Source organism: Astatotilapia calliptera, chromosome 1 (genome assembly GCF_900246225.1).
Source record: "Astatotilapia calliptera chromosome 1, fAstCal1.2, whole genome shotgun sequence".
NCBI classification, from domain to species: Eukaryota; Metazoa; Chordata; class Actinopteri; order Cichliformes; family Cichlidae; genus Astatotilapia; species Astatotilapia calliptera.
The window spans coordinates 40,999,106-41,016,713 of NC_039302.1; the positions used below are offsets into that span (position 1 = coordinate 40,999,106).

Here is a 17,608-nt window from a genome sequence, read left to right on the forward strand (position 1 = left end):
TATTGGATATTTGAGTATAGATCATTTTTCTGAATTTTGATTTGCTAAATAATTTTCCATTATCTTAGGTTCATGCCTTTGTTGAAAGAATGCAGAATTGGAGATGAAGGTACCCTAATGACACTTAATGATTGGAGCCTACAGCAGTATTTCCAGCAGTACATTGACTAAAAACTAATTCAGGACTTGTCCTTCTTCACCAACCAGCATATGGCGTATAGCGAGGTCATGAAACGAGCTGAAAAGAACTCCCAGTACCTGGAGTTCAAGCTCCTCTTGGCCGAGTAACTGATAAACAAATGGTAAATGGCCTGTATTTGTATAGCGCTTTTCTAGTCCCTAAGGACCCCAAAGCGCTTTACACAACCTGTCATCCACCCATTCACACACACATTCACACACTGGTGATGGCAAGCTACAATGTAGCCACAGCCACCCTGGGGCGCACTGACAGAGGCGAGGCTGCCGGACACTGGCGCCACCAGGCCCTCTGACCACCACCAGTAGGCAACGGGTGAAGTGTCTTGCCCAAGGACACAACGACTGAGACTGTCCAAGCCGGGGCTCGAACCGGCAACCTTCCGATTACAAGGCGAACTCCCAACTCTTGAGCCACGATCGCAAGGGACAAACATGTGAACAAGACCTGAATAATACCAGTGATGAAGAGTTCTCTCCAGAAGTCAAGAAACGGATGCCCCAACTGGATGAGAGTGTAAGAAAATATGGTGCACTCCACTTGCCTGAAATGATTAATAGTCCAAAGCCTTTCAGTTGCAGAATGCTTGGGTGCAACAGTAAAACATATGTGAGATGTGTGAATTGGCAAATGTTAGCCTGTGTCTCCAGAAAAATCACAGTGTTTTCTCAGATATCATAAATGAATGGACTTTTGTGAAATAGAAAGCCCAGTGCAATCACTTGTTCCTAAACCAATGGCTTACAGCTAGTGAAATGTCAATGACTTGACCATTAATCTACTTTTTTATGATATTGTTATGTAAACATGTTTTAATATCCTGCTTACACAGAGTTCAGTGGATCATTTAATATTCTTAAATAGCGCTTGAATATTGTTAGCTTCACATTCATGATCAATGAACTCCCCTTGTGCACTGAAGTGGACATGTTGTAAAATTTTAATTTTTAATTTAAATTTTTAATTGTTTTTGCAATGTGTTTTTTTTTTCGTTGTTTTTTTTTTTACCAACCCAATACTTGAAATACATACTTATATGAAAAAATCAAACTTTTTTTCCTGGGTCTCAGGAGGTTAAATAAATACGTATATTTAACATAAAAAATGGGACTCGAGTCTCTTACTCAAAAGTGTTTCCACCCAAATGTAGACTCAACAGGCCATTGTACTGCCTCAGAAGAGGTGCTAGTGTTGTAAGTGTGAAGACATTCATGTTATTTCTGCAAACAGCATCCTTTGAATTGAAGGTTGCCAATAATCAATTAATCATTTCATCTTGCGATTGTGCTTCTAAACATCTCACGTGATTTTATGTTTCCCACTCTTCAAAGGACACAACATCTGCTATTATTATAAAAAATAAATCCAAGTTAAGAGAAAAAATCCAGAAACTAAAAACAGAAAACTTTCTCTTCTTTCATTTTATTTCAGATGCATCAGCTGTCCTTGCTTGGAGAGATGTATATAAAGTAATTCCAAGTACTTCCACTTCTAGCAGTGGGACCAAACCAGCACTTTTACTGTGGTACTTGACTATGTCCTGCCAGTAACGCTCATCTACTTTTACAATGTTCCTTTTTTCATTAAGCATGGAGTATTGGAGTAATTTTATATGCATTAGCATTAGCTTTATTGTTAATAAAAAAATAGGCTTGGTCAAACACAGCTTTAGGTCCAAATACTTAATCCCTGCTGAGTTCACAGTTCACCTTAAAAGACAGAAAGAAAGAAGAAGAAGAAGAAAGATCATGCAGGCCCCAGAGCAATATATGTTGTATACACATCATTTATACATATCATCTTACCATTGGCTACGGGCTGTCATGCACACATTCTCGATATGATTCATTTGGAAAAGACCAAAAATAAAAGAGAAAAGGGACAGCGTGGAGCACAGCAGGCAGGGAAGAGAAAATAGGAAGAAGAGAGGAAAGGCAAAGGGAAAAAGAAGCGAGGAACATCAAAAGAAGAAGCAGACATGATGGAGCTGGCCTGGGGGAGAGCCAGTCAAACAACTCTCTCACACACAGATACACACTCATGCATACACACAAAGCCTGTGTGTCACTCATATGTCAGAGAGGAGGGCAAACCCCTGCTGGAGATTAATTACCCAGTGCCATTCACAGAGGGAATTTGGGGATTTTTTCCCCTCTTGTCCCATTTAACAGACACACACCTCTGCCTCAGGGATGCTCGACTTGGTAGGTGCAGCACTACCTAGAACCCTGCCTATACTTTTCACGATGGCTGTGGGCAAACGCTCACCATGTCTTTTTAAGTATCAATGTGAAGAGGTGAAAACAACAGGCTCAACCCTGCTGCTTTTCTCTTGTTTTTTTTTTCTTCTTTTTTCTTCAGCTAATGTGAGGTCCATGAATAAAACTTGTTTTTTACTCAGTGAGGAGAGAAACAGGTCAAACAATAGACGTTTTTTAATACTTTGCAGTTATGCCAGAATTATTTAGTTCTTTTTTTTGTTTGATTTTTTTCATTCAGCATGACAAGAAGTTTTCAAACAGGGATTTCAGTTGTTTTGGAGATCACAGTGCTTTCAAAGTTCTTCTTGGCCAGAATCTGCCACACAGCAAGCCATAATAATGCTGTATAGAGCTAGTTCAGACGCTGATTCCTACTGCCACTGTCTGTTCTGACAATACAAAGGCACATAGGGAAAGAAAAAAGTGGGCATTCTAAATATCACGCTAACCTTGAATTTCAGGCCAAATAAGATCCAACTTTCATAAAATATTTCTTATCTTAAAAACCATGATTACATTTCTGCTACTTTTGTTTGTATTGGCAGCATTTAGGAATGACACTGGCATAAGGAGGTACAAAATATCACATTATAGTTTACCTACAAATATCATGTCACATTTGACCTTTGACCTTAATTTTAGATATGCTTCCCAAACAGGTTAAAAAATGATCTGACTACAAACTTCCTGAACCATGTTTAAAAAGGACAAAGAAAACTAAATGAATATATACAAAATGCTATGACTATGACTATACTGGCCAGAGAGTGAGCTGCTTTTCTGGAAGTTTGGGCTCTTGAAACTTCTTGTATTTGTCATATTACAAATTCTCCAAGGCCCCGTTATGTTTCTCAGTCTACAGGAATTCAACATTCAAATAAAGCATCAAATAAACATTTTTTAATTCTTTCCACCCCTTTCCCTGCTGAATTACACTGAGGATGAAAGTTCATATTTGTGGGATGACTTGTATTGGCAGTTTGAGCTGTAACATTGTTATCTAATAGCCTCCAAAGGCTTTCGGAGCGTTGTTTTATGAGATTTTTGTTTTGCTTTTGTCTAATAATTACAGTGGAAATGAGCTGTATCCTCTTTATGGTGATGATAGAACTATTATACAGAAATTGTACAGAAATTAAGGCTCTCTTTCAAATCCTCTTTTATTTTCTCCTCTGTTTTCATATCCGTCTTCTAGCTTTCCTCTTCTGTTTGGCGATCGTGGCTCAAGAGTTGGGAGTTCGCCTTGTAATCGGAAGGTTGCCGGTTCGAGCCCCGGCTCAGACAGTCTCGGTCGTTGTGTCCTTGGGCAAGACACTTCACCCGTTGCCTACTGGTGGTGGTCAGAGGGCCCGGTGGCGCCAGTGTCCGGCAGCCTCGCCTCTGTCAGTGCGCCCCAGGGTGGCTGTGGCTACAATGTAGCTTGCCATCACCAGTGTGTGAATGTGTGTGTGAATGGGTGGATGACTGGATATGTAAAGCGCTTTGGGGTCCTTAGGGACTAGAAAAGCGCTATATAAATACAGGCCATTTACCATTTTACCATTTAAACAAACACACTCAAGCAGGTAAAAATTTGATGTTTTGGACTTTCATGAACAGTACGAGCTGACAGGAATGAAGACACCAGGAGGGGAGAAAAAACAGCATGCCACACACACTGCACACACTGTGTAGCAGTCCCCCGGACCAAGGAAGAAATAGAGAGAGCCTCGACGGGTGCAGTAATTTTTACTTTGAGATTCATTCAGAATCTAACAGTGCGCCAATGCACCGTGAAAACTAAACAGAAACACAAAATACATTTTCTTAGACGCTTATTACAAATATGAACTCAAATAAAGCAGAAAATACAACAAAATATCAATTAAGCAAAGAAATACAACTTAAAACATGTACCTCGCTCCGCATTCCAAGGGCTGCAAATTGTTCGTTTCGCTAGAGTCCGGTATCACGCTGCTTCACGCTTCATTGAGAGCTGCCTACTGGGAAATGTGCGCCACAAACCCGGTCTGAGCTGGAAGTGCAGCTTGCCGCTAACTAAACAACAGAGCCCTCTACTGGACACTACGCGTAGCTGTTCAGGCTTAGATCAATAAACAAAACTGGACCTTTACACTCCCACCAAATCATGTATAATAAACAACATTCTTTACATGATTTCCAGCTGTAACATATGGACATTACTACAAGAACGAACACAATTTCAAATACATCATCAATAAACTTTCGCAAATACGCCTGATGTGACAGTATTGATTGAAACATCAATTAGTTATTTTCTAATAGAACTACAAGCTTTTGAACAGGTCGCTCAACTACGTGAGGTTTGTGTGCTGTTCCCTGCTTCTTTATTAAGCCTCGATCGCCAACTTGAAGCTTGACTCTGCGGACCAAACCGTCATCTTCTTCTGGTGCTTCAACCACTCGAGCCAATTGCCACTGATTTCTGGGAAGCATGTCTTCTTTGATAATGACTATGTCATTGACTTTAAGATTTCGACGTGGTAGGTGCCATTTCTGTCTCATAGATATGTTCAGAAGGTACTCTCTTTTCCATCTACTCCAAAACTGCTCAGTGAGATACTGGACTCTGCGCCAACGTTTCCTTGCATATAAGTCCTCTTTCACAAACTTTCCTGGTGGAGGCAGTGCAACCTTTGATTTCATCAATATGAGGTGATTTGGAGTTAGAGGTTCAGGAGATTTAGGATCATTGATTCCATCGACGCTCAGTGGTCGACCATTAACTATAAACATCGCCTCATAGAATAGAGTTCTTAGAGAGCTGTCATCCAGCCTGCCTTGGCATTGAGCAATGGTGGCATTGAGAACATTGCGGATGGTTCGAATCTGTCGTTCCCACACACCTCCGGCATGGCTAGCAGATGGGGCATTGAAGACGAACTCACACTGTTTATTGGCAAGGAATGCTTCTAAGGCATCCATGTCACATTGTTTAAGAGACTCTCTTAGCTCATTTTTGGCTCCAATAAAGTTTGTACCCTGGTCACTGTACAACTTACAAACAGCTCCTCTTAAGCTGATGAAACATCTCAGAGCGTTGATGAAAGAGTCAGTAGAAAGATCCTCAAGCATCTCAATGTGGACTGCACGTGAGGAAAGACATGTAAAGAGGAGTCCGTATCTTTTATGCTCTTTGCGACCTTGTTTTGTGACAAATGGTCCGAAACAGTCCATTCCACAATACATGAAAGGATCTGAGATTTCAACTAGTTCCTTTGGAAGTTCAGACATGCGTTGTTCTTCTGGTGAACGTCTTAGTTTTCGACATTGAACACATTTGCTTATTAGTTTTGCAACTTCCTTGCTCCCACCAATCACCCAAAACCCATTCGATCTGATTTCCATGAGAGTTTGGCTTCTACCTTGATGACAAATCTGTGCATGAAAATGAGCAATGATCAACTTTGTAATGTGATGGTCTTTTGGGAGGATGATGGGGTGCTTAAGTCCCTGACAGAGTGTTGACTTCTTCAGTCTTCCTCCAACACGGAGAAGTCCTTGATCTAGCACTGGATCTACTCTAAAGAGGGGACTTGAACTCGGAAGGTTATCTCCCACCTTCAACACTTCCATCTCTTGAGAAAAGGCCTGCTGCTGAAGGAGCTTTATTATTGTGTCAGCAGCTGTTCTCCGTTCATCTACTATTACAAAGTTTCCATACTGGGCTTTGCTGGATCTCAATCCTTTTATCCTTGCAACCACTTTAAGGAGCATTGACCAGCTTGAAAACCTTGAAAAACGGCTGAGGATATTGTCTTGTTCACTTGTTTGAGTTGTGAGAGCTTTGACTGCTTTGACTTCTGGATCCCCTACTAACAACACAGCTGAGGGGCTGGGTGCATATGAAATGTCATGTTCCCACTAGAGATGGCACGATACCACTTTTTTATGTCCGATACCGATACCGATATCATAAATTTGGATATCTGCCGATACCGATATGAATCCAATATAGTGTTTTTTAATCAACAAAACTGTTTTTTAAATATCTTGCTGCATTTTGTATAAGTTCATACTCAAGTTTAAAACAACAACTACACTAAAGCTATTCTGTTATACCTGTATGCAAAAAAAATGTTTCATAGTTCAGCAATACTGATCAATCTAATAAACTTAAACCTACACCATCCTCCCTATTCTGGTATTTTAAAGAGTACTTAGCATAAATATTAAGCAACCTAACTAATAGGGTTCCAACTCCCAGCAACAACAAAAATAAATAAATAAAAAATAGGGAACCACCCCTCACGCTCCACCTCATGATGCTTAATCGACGTAATCAACCTTAATTTGATGCAGTGTGAAAAAAATGCACAGAAATCAATTATTTTTCAAGAAATATTAAATAGATTCAACATCTTTCTTCAACAAAATTGCAGACTGCACAGATGGTACCTTCCCAAAGGAAAAAGTACTATAGCTTACTAGGGTATATATATTAGACTTAATAGTTACTATATACAGTAATGGACTTCTATTCATTTTGCATCAAATTAAAACTTTGGGTGTCAGATAATTATTTATTAAAAGCTAGACATTTTAAATGAGAATAAGAAAGAAAAGTATGTCTTTGTGCCCCCTTTTCCCTGTTAATGCCCTATCGGCCCCCCTGGCTAAACTTTGCTAGATCCGCCCCTGCACAGTTACCAGCGTCAGCTACGTAGAAAAAGATCCTCGAGTAGAAAGTAATATTAAATACATTCTAACAACAGCTGATCAAGCTTAAACGTGCTTCTGTTGTTCAGCCGCTGGTTTCCTCTTTCTGGTGCAAAGTGGGCCAAAAGCAAACTAGAGACACGGACTCACGACAGAAAAGCTGATCAGCTGATCGTTAAGCAGTTTCATGATTGAAGTAGCAGCAAGAAGAGGCAGTCGCTCCATATATCGTTTGTTAAGCTTAACGCAGGAATGCTTTACAAACATTCAGAGATGGACTTACACACTTGCTTTACTTCTCTCGGGGATAACTTTGTCGGAGATGAAATGCCGGGTTGCTAGCGAAGCTCCAAATGCTATCCAGAGCACCGACAGGTCCCGCATGCCACAGCCGCTCTATCATGTGAGGCATACTGCTCAGACGTGCTAACGTTCTGAGGTGAGTTACGGCGTGTTGCAAGTTTTGTGAGGTGCTTTCGTGATATTTAATGGATCGGATTACATTTTTTATTTTTCTCCGATATCCGATCCAGTAATTTAGGTCAGTATCGGACCGATACCGATACGTAATATCGGATCGGTCCATCTCTAGTTCCCACAGAAACTTTGGACCAGACAACCAACATGTTGACATGATTTCTGATGCACTGAGCCCTCTAGAGGCGTAATCTGCAGGATTCTGAGCTGTGTCAATGTAGTGCCACTGTCTGGGATCTGTAGTTTGCCTAATTAACTGAACACGGTTGGCAACGAAGACGTGGAACCGTCGTGCCTCATTGTTAATATAGGCTAAGACTACTTGGGAGTCAGTCCAAAAGAACTCTTCATTAATGCACATCTGAAGCTCTGCTTTTAGCATGCTGCTCATTCTAGCTGATGTGACTGCGGCTGAGAGTTCTAATCGCGGGATACTTGTGACCTTGGTAGGTGCGACTCTTGCCTTAGCCATAACAAGACTACAGTGGACCTTCTCGTTGCTGAGGTACCTAATATAGGAGCATGCACCATATCCTAAATCACTAGCATCACAAAAGTGGTGCAGTTCCACCTTTACAATGTCTGTTAGTTCTGGTGGGTGGTAACATCTAGGCACTGCAACCGATTTTAGTCTTTCCAACCCATCTTTCCAGTCCTCCCACCGTGAGCGTAAGTTGTCAGGAAGGGGGTCATCCCATTCAATGCCTCTGCGACACAGTTCCTGTAGGATACCTTTGCCTCTTAAGGTGAAGGGAGCTACGAACCCTAGTGGGTCGTACAGGGATGAGATCACTGACAGTATGCTCCGGCGAGTAGGAGGTTGGTCCTTAGTGTTTATTTTGAAACTGAAAGTGTCATTTTTGATTGACCACTGGATGCCGAGCACATGGCCTTCAGCTGTTGTGTCAGGTTTGAGATCGAGCGGTTCTGTGGTGTCTGCTCTGTCTGAGGGTTCCAGCTGGGAAAGCGCATCACTTTGGTTTGAGTTGAACTTGTGCAGATGTAGACCGCCAAGTCTACAAAGTGCTTGTGTTTCGGTGATGAGTTCTTGTGCCTCTTTAACTGATGGGACACTAGTTAGACCATCGTCTACATAAAAGTTCTGTTCAACAAACTCTGAGGCCTTAGGATAGTCTGCTCTGTACTGTTGTGCCAAATATTTCAGGCCGAAATTAGCACATCCAGGGGATGAACTGGCACCGAATAGATGTACAGCCATTCTGTATTCTCTGGGTTCTTTGTCTAATTGTCCATCCTGCCACCACAGAAATCTCAGATAGTTGCGCATGTCTGGACAAACAGAGAACTGGTGGAACATTCTCTCGATATCACAGATTATGGCTACATTTTCCTTTCTGAAACGACAGAGTACCCCCACCAATGAGTTGATCATATCTGGACCTGTGAGAAGAGTGTCGTTTAATGAGACACCGAGAAATTTTGCTGAACAGTCAAAGACAACTCTTAGCTTGGCTGTTTTTTTCGGGTGATATACCCCATGGTGTGGGATGTACCATGCAGTCTTGCCTTCAGACAAAGGAGGTGCTAATTCTGCATCACCACTGCTGATAATGTCTCTCATAAAGGAACAGTAATGTTCATGATACTGTTTATCAGCCTTTAGCCTTTTCTTCAGGTGTTGCAGTCGGACTGTGGCTAACTTCTTATTGTTGGGAAGCGCTGGTGGATCATTGCCCTTGAAGGGAAGCGGCATCTCATAGTGCCCATCTGATCTTTGTTTTATTGTATCACTGAGGATTTGTATGAAGCGAACATCATCCTGTGATACATACTTATCCTCATAGTTTCTCTCATTAAAGTCAGTCTCTAGGACTTTGAGTACTTCTGTGGCTGATGGTATGGGCATTTCTTTGACTGTGATCCTGTGCACATAACTCTGGTTACCTTCTCTGTCTAGGTGAGGATTACCAGAACCAATAATACTCCATCCTAGTAGGGTTCTTTGTGCGAAAGGTTCGTTTATTTTGCCTGTGACGATCTCTAGGGGGGCTAGTGCTGATGGGCAGTCATAACCAATCAATAGACCTACTTCACAGTTCTGCAATGGCTGTAACTTGTTAGCTAAGCCTTCAAGGTGTGGCCACTGAAGTGCAGTTTCCTTGGTAGGGATATGAGACTTGTCAACTGGGATAAAGTCACGAGAGTAGACGTGTTCTATTCGGACACGAGTCTCAGAATCAAACCCACGCACCTGTAAGTTGTTGGCAAGTTTACTTGCAACGACTGTGTCGACGGAAGTCATGGTGCTAAGCTTTAACTGCACTGGTTGGGCGTCTACATTTAGTTCTGAGGCCAAATCCTCTAAAATAAAGGATGAGTCACTCTGGGTGTCAAGCAGGGCATATGTAAGTATTTCTTTCTCAGGCTCAGATGCAACTGACACAAATACTGGTACTATGCTGGATGTGGAAGATAGTTTCCTTGTTAGTACATGAGTCATAACATTATGCACTTCCTTGTTTGCACCTTCATCTGGGGATTTAGAATCCTCAGTTTTCTTTTCTTTAGGTTCATTCACTCTTTCTGTGTGTAGACAGGTGGGGTGACGCCGACCACACTTACTACAGGAGTGACGTCCTCTGCATTCTTTGGTTACATGACCCCTCCTCAAACACCCAAAGCAGAGACGATTTTCTTGAATGAAAACTTTCTTGTCATCACTAGTTTTCGCTGCAAAAGCAGGACACTTAGCTATGCCGTGCGATTCTTCTTTGCAAAACAAACATGGGGGTTTAGGTCTAGAAGTAGATACTGGGATTGGTGGAGACTTTGGTTGGATGGTAGTACTGAGTGCCTTCGCTCTTTTAACATGCTGCTCTTCTGATGCCCTTTCGTTTATTAGGAATGGTGAGGCAACAGGATTGCAAACTACTTTAGCTTCATTTTGTATGAACTTTGTAAAGCGAGCGAAGTTGGGGTAGTCTTGGCTTTTGTCTAGCTCCTCCACCACGATGCGGCTCCATCTCTGCACTATCCACTCAGGCAGTTTTCTTAGAAGCTTGTGATTTTCCTCACAATCATTAAGGATCTCTAGGCCTTTGACTTGAGGGATAGCCTCTGCACAGCTTTGGAGAAAATCTGCCAACTCCCTCAGTGCTTTAGGATCATTGGCAGCTATTTTAGGCCATTTTGTGAGTTTAGCCCTAAAGGCTCTTTGGATAACAAATGGGCTGCCATACCTTTCCTCTAAAACGCTCCAAATGCCTGCGTATGCCTGCTCACTGTTGCGGAAGAAATATCCCTCTACTGCCTTTCGTGCTTCACCTGCAAGATAGCTCTTTAGATACAACATTTTCTCACACACAGGTAAAGGTTTGTCACCAATTAGTGCCATAAAGGATACCTTCCAATCCATAAACTTTAGGGGGTCGCCACTAAAGATGGTGGGCTCAGGTACAGGAAGCCTGTTTAGGGTAAGAGAGCTGGCGAGGGCTTGAACTAAGCTAAGTTCTTCACGTTCTGGAGTAGTATTGTGAGGTCTAAATGTTGGTGCTTGTGGATTTAAAGAGAGCCGTGGTGCGCTGTTGGGGAGATTTGCGGAATTTTCTAAGTTGTAGCAGGACACTTGATCATGGCTTTCAATGTCATTTTGAGCGCTAAGGGCTCTTACTCGTGCAGCTGCTACTTTCACTTCGCTGTCTGCCTTTAACTGTTGAAGTTTAGTCTTTTCCTCCTCCAACTTTGCCTTTGTTTCCACTTCCTTTATTTTCCACTCATTTTCCATTTGGCTGATCTTGGTTTCCTGTGCCAATATTTCTTGTGTGGCCTTTGCTTGTTCCACTTTGGCTGCAAGTTCAGCTTCTGCTTCCACCTCACGACTGCCAGTAGAATCTGCCTTTGAGCGTGCAACTGAACCCTCTGGGAACGACGTTTCAGTTTTTGTATCACCAAACACAGAACCATAGTCCCTTAACATCACTCGTACTCTTTCCTTTTCAAGGCGATCGTTAAAGAGCTGATCGATATTTTCCTGTCGTTTAGCAACAACTTCACAAATGTCAGTTGTAAGCACTGCACAAGCATCCATTCGCTTAACAATGTCGGGCGTTATGGATTGGCTGCGGCGAATGGGTTCATAATGCTGTTGTACTACAGCGTGCTTGTCTCTTATGTCATGACTGGCATTGTTTAGCTCTTCAGGTGAGCAGAAAGTTTTCAGCTTTGTTCTGATTTCTTTAGCTGCCTTCTTCCAAGTGTCATAAGCTTTGTTAAATGCCTTCTCATTTTTCTTTGCCTCATATTCCTGCATTTCTTTACCCTTTTCAGTTAAATGCCTTTCACGATTGCTGGATCTTACTCCTTGTTGCTCTGAGTCGTCGGCTTCTTCAGCAGCGTTCAACATTTTGTTACTGTAATGTGTATGTTGCTCTATGCGATAACGTCTGGACTTAAACTTACGTGAGTGTTACTTTTGGAAACAATGCTCACATCAGACGTTTACATCACATAAATAAACAGATTAGCACCCACATATTAGACAAAATGTAACTGTAAATACCGCTGATATACGTTACTTTCAAGAAAAATAAACCCATACAATTTAAAGATTGTAATTACTCAGTGCAATGCAGTATACCTTTAAGGCTGTAACCACAAAAATATTTAAGGCAAGTAATTCTGAATTAGAGTGCAAAGTCCTGTTATCAGCAAAGTCCTTAATGGGCATAATACCTGCACCTTCGTAAAGTGACCATCAGAGTTCAAAGGGGAGGTAGGCAACGAAGCAAAGATGATCTTGACTGGTGTAGAAATCTCTCACAGCTGACACACGGACCCAGCTCGTGGCACGGGCTGCACTCATCTGGCATGGGAGCTAGCAAGTAGCCTTCACTCAGCGATCGAGTTTTCACTGTAGCAGTCCCCCGGACCAAGGAAGAAATAGAGAGAGCCTCGACGGGTGCAGTAATTTTTACTTTGAGATTCATTCAGAATCTAACAGTGCGCCAGGTGCGCCAATGCACCGTGAAAACTAAACAGAAACACAAAATACATTTTCTTAGACGCTTATTACAAATATGAACTCAAATAAAGCAGAAAATACAACAAAATATCAATTAAGCAAAGAAATACAACTTAAAACATGTACCTCGCTCCGCATTCCAAGGGCTGCAAATTGTTCGTTTCGCTAGAGTCCGGTATCACGCTGCTTCACGCTTCATTGAGAGCTGCCTACTGGGAAATGTGCGCCACAAACCCGGTCTGAGCTGGAAGTGCAGCTTGCCGCTAACTAAACAACAGAGCCCTCTACTGGACACTACGCGTAGCTGTTCAGGCTTAGATCAATAAACAAAACTGGACCTTTACACACTGACCTTGGTAAACACTGACTCCCCTTCAACCTTAGGTCACATAACATTGGAGCAGCACCATATCACATCCCCTTCATCCTCCTCCTCTCTTCTCCCCTTATCGTTTGAAGTTCACACCTTCTCTCTCTACAGCGGAGAATCATTTACAGGCAGTACTAAAACTGTCAGCCCATAACTCTACACAATGGAGGTGGCTCAAGGCCAACCGTGTGTCTTGGTGTGAACAATATGTGGTTATAGCTTATAAGGTAGGTAGCAGTAAGGATATGAGTCAGACCCAGTTCAGTACAATGGTGCTTTGTGAGCATGTCAGACAGGAATGTGTATGATGAGAAAGGATGAGCCATGCCAGAAGCTGTTCAGTGTTGGTGAACTTCGATCGCATAACTCTGTTTTTTCCTCTTTGTTGTTTTTTGTGTGTGCCTTCATCCAATTTTCTCCGCTTTTCTTCTTGAACTTTCCTTGTTACTTTTGAATTAACACTTCTCATTTTCCTGTTTCTCTCTTCACTTTGATTCCCGTCTTCCACCAGCAAGAAGGAATGTGACCTGTGGAGAACTGAAGCGATATGTTGCAGTATGATATTACAGCTTTGGCATACCCTCACAAGGGCATGGAAGGGTGCAGGGACCTGCTGTGTTTAAGACAACATGAGAGCATGTTTCATCAAAGTATAAAAAATCCCCCCAAATCCCAAATCTGCCCTTTCTTCCAGCAAACAAAGCTCCTACTGAAGTTAAAAAAGGAAACACAAATAACGACAGTAAACAACAGGTTTAGTTTTTAGCAGTTCTGTGAGTTATTTGTCTGTATACTTCATAGAATCTTAAGATATCGATGCTTGTATGTCTGAACAAATAAATACAAAAGCACTTGAATAATAACTATTCCACCAATACTTGCCTACCAGATTTTAACGACTCTTAAAATCCAAACTAGCAGCATTTGTGAATGCCGACTCGTCTGACTTGATCCTTACTTGAGTGCTCAATTACCTGCTAAGTCAGCAGGGGTAGATTTCTAACTGGTTTGTTAGAGCTCACTGGGATGTACTTGATTGGCAATCCTGTAAGCTGTGCAATTAGTACACTTTATTCTGATTGAATCAGTGTGATATCTGATATCCACTGAAGCAGAGTGTCAGTTTTTATGCCATGGCTTTGAAGCAGTGAGCTGGATTTTTTTCCTGTTGTTGTCTGCTCTGACTAGGAGACACCTTAAGAAGATAAGAAAGGCTGCAGATACATGGCATCCAGGGATATGCTAATATGACATAGTAAGAAAGGGTTAAAAAAAAGGGCCCCTTTCCTAAATCACGGGCATGCAGTTGTATTGGCTCTACTTTCAGTTAAATTCTTAGGTTATCTTTGCTAAATTTCACTTAAGATATAAACACTTTATAATTGCAGTACTGTGCAAAAAGGTTTGGTAGTAAGAGTAAAAATATGATATGGTTCTTTTATGGACCGATCCACCAAGGCCTCGCTTCTGGCTGCCTCCCAATAAACATTGCACCCGACCCCTACGGCGGCTTCTGCGGGTGTTGGGCCCACAGGAGGATGGACTGATGTCCCTTTTTCAGGCTGTGCCCGGCCGGGCTCCATGGACTAAGGTCTGGCCACCAGACACTTGCCCTCGGGCACCATCCCTGGGCCTGGCTCCAGGGCGTGGTCCTGGTAACCCTATCACAGGCAGGGTGAACCGTTCCCTTCATCATATACTCATAGGGGGTCTTTCGAATTGCTCTTTGTCTGGTCCCGCACCCAGGACCGGTTAGCCATGGCTGACCCTACCGACATAGCCCCTGGGATCCCTAGGACACACAAACCCTCCACCATGTTAATGTAGTGATTTTTTCTCCCGAATGAGTGGAAGAAGATGGATAGATGGATTTTTTTCTTCTTTTTCAAATTATGCACTGACTATTTATTTATCAGTTTTCCAGGAAAGAAAATAAGCATGGGGCAGCCTGCAGCACCATGCAGTTTTATTAAAAACTTTTAAAATGGGATTTGGTCCAGACCTTCATTCATGCATATTGCCATACATGTTTTAGTTTTGTTAATATTTTTGTAGGCAGCCAGATCTTCAGGCTCAACACCTGCAAACCAAACTATACCAGAGACTGACGCAGGTGTGCATACACTTCTGTTATTATATTTACCATGATGTTTATGTGCCAGTGGGTTGTATAATTCCAGTTCACCTCCATATTTTCATAGGTGGGTCTCAACCTAGATGTCACCTCTTGTAAAACATGAGAGCAAAAATGATGTCAGCGTGTACCAACTTGAAACTGGTGCTTTGAAAAACCCAGACTGTGAAAGACATTAACAGGCTTGCTGGTGAAAAAACAATTCACACCATTGATTCAGTGGGAGTGTTTGATTACTGTGCAGCTTAAACAAACAAGCGACAGGTTTTCCACCTTTCAGTGACCTTCGCTCAGGTGGCTGTTTTTGTCCTACTAAACGAACACTTTATGTTAGGACTTTGAAAGGCATTGTCACTCAAAGCCCCCATTGTATCAGTAACTACTCAAATCGACTCTCCACGGATCTCCACAACTTGACTCGGATTGACTGGTTTTCCACTACAATCCAGTAGTACCTAACTGTGTGGTTGTCGTCATAGAAGCGCGTCATAGTGTCCTGTTATGTAATTAATATGCGACACAAAAACTACAAAAAAGGTGGACATCGAAGCAAGAATATACCTGCTGCTCAGTCTGTGTTTTTCGTTGGACTCTGGGATCCCAACTGTGTTTTTTCTAGCCATTTTCCTTGTTAAAGAAATTGAAGTTGTAACTTTTGTGAACAAGACACTCTCATGAATCACTGAGTGACACTACTGACCAGCCAATCGGCGGCATGCAGTCTGATAATGGCACATTTTAGGACCTGCTCGGATTGTTTGGAACCCCAGGCGAGCAGGTACTAAAAAAGTACCTCGTACCAGGTACTATGACCTAATGGAAAATCCTGGCGAACCATCCTGAGTCGATCCGAATAGGTACTTATGGAAAAAGGGCTTAAGTCCTGGATGACTGCATTTGGGGTACAAAATGTGTTTACATATGTAAACAGAGGAATGTGTAACACCCCTTTCAATAGTTGAGATACAGATTTTAATGTTTAAATGGATACTGTTAGATTCGACTGCTAGACAAAAGTGGATGACTATTAAAAACGCTCAGAGAACTTGGTTTGATGAACTTGAATTCATTTGTATTTTTTCCAACACAACCTATCAGTCTCAACATGAAAAATCAGTTACATATATAAGAAAAAACAATAGCAGTACATGAAAGGGAAAATGGGCCCAAATCATGGAAAACAATAAACAAAATACACCTGGGGAAATTGACTTAACCTCTCTAGTGTCAGCCCACACCTTTAAGTGAGAGTCATAAATAAAATCTCTCTTTGTGGAATGTGCAAAGGCACAATGAAGTGCAATTCTGTCCTACCACTTAAGTAGAATTGGAAGTTCAAGGCTCGTCTAAAGAATTTAATTTCCTTCTTAGACCAATCATCTCAACTAATCCTGGAGGGGTGGCTTGCCATTTTTGGCCTGGGTCATCAATGAATCATACATCCAAAAACCTGACCAAAGTAAACAACAAAACAGGCACTTCTGAAGCCAGTGTGTCATTGTACCACAACCAAAAGAATGACACCAATAACAAAACTCTTGTCCAATTAACAACAGTTGCCTGACAATTTGTTTCCTCAGCAAAATCTGACTAAAGAAGGCAACCACATTTCTCACTTGGAAGAATGACTTTTTTCTCTTCCCTTCCTGATCTACGTAGTTACTTTGCAGTGAATGGGAGGAGACTCTGATCCCACCCTGTATACTTCACAGACAATCTGAACATCATAGACACTTGCTTTTTAATTATTTCTCATCACAATAATTTTACTTAATAAAACTTGATAATGAACACAACATTTCAACTTCACTCATAATACACTGCAACCCTTAGTAACTCTCTAGGATTACCCATGCCATATAAAAGAAAAGTAAAATTTTATTAAAATAGCACCTTTTAAAATAAAAATTGCAAAGCGCTTCACAACAGAAATACTAAAAACATAAAGACCAAAAGTAAGCAAGTTTGAAATGATTCATTTTTAGCGGCTTTAAAACAAATCATTGAGTCCACAGATCTTAAGATCAGAGGTGGAGAAGTCCAGATTCCAGGGGCCACTCTTGCAAAAGCTCTGTCCCGTAGTTGTCAACCTGTCAACCCACAGGCAGTAGGCCCTGATCCCTGATGAGATCTGCTGGGGATGTATGGATGTAAAAGTTCACTGATGCATGGTGGTGCTCCCAAAGTCAAAACCAGAATCTTGATTTGGACTTGTGGAAGCCGTCTTGTGTCATCTGAATACTTAGAAGATCTTGTCAGAAACCTTACAGCAGCAGTTCTGAACACTGCTGATGTTCCAAAGAACAAGCAAATAATGAATTACAACACTCAAGATTGTGATGAAATAAATGTATGAATAACAATTTCCAATTCAGAGTATGAAACTGGAAGTCAGCTTGCCAATATTACTCTTAAAGCAAGAACGAACCAGAGATTTAACATAAGGATCCAATGTGAAAGCAGAGTCAAACTTTATCGGTAACACTTTATAATAAGTGCACACTAT

At 41.7% G+C, this 17,608-nt stretch overlaps 1 protein-coding gene across 1 annotated transcript; it reads right to left on the reverse strand.

Moving 5' to 3' along the window:
- Positions 1-10,600: 10,600 nt before the first annotated feature.
- Positions 10,601-11,677, reverse strand: LOC113028022 (uncharacterized). Its single transcript, XM_026177955.1, has 2 exons — positions 10,982-11,677; positions 10,601-10,902 (listed from the first exon to the last, which is right to left on the reverse strand). The coding sequence occupies exons 1-2, from the start codon at positions 11,663-11,665 to the stop codon at positions 10,882-10,884; spliced, it is 705 nt and encodes a 234-aa protein (XP_026033740.1). The 5' UTR covers positions 11,666-11,677; the 3' UTR covers positions 10,601-10,881.
- Between the last annotated feature and the right edge of the window lie 5,931 nt (positions 11,678-17,608).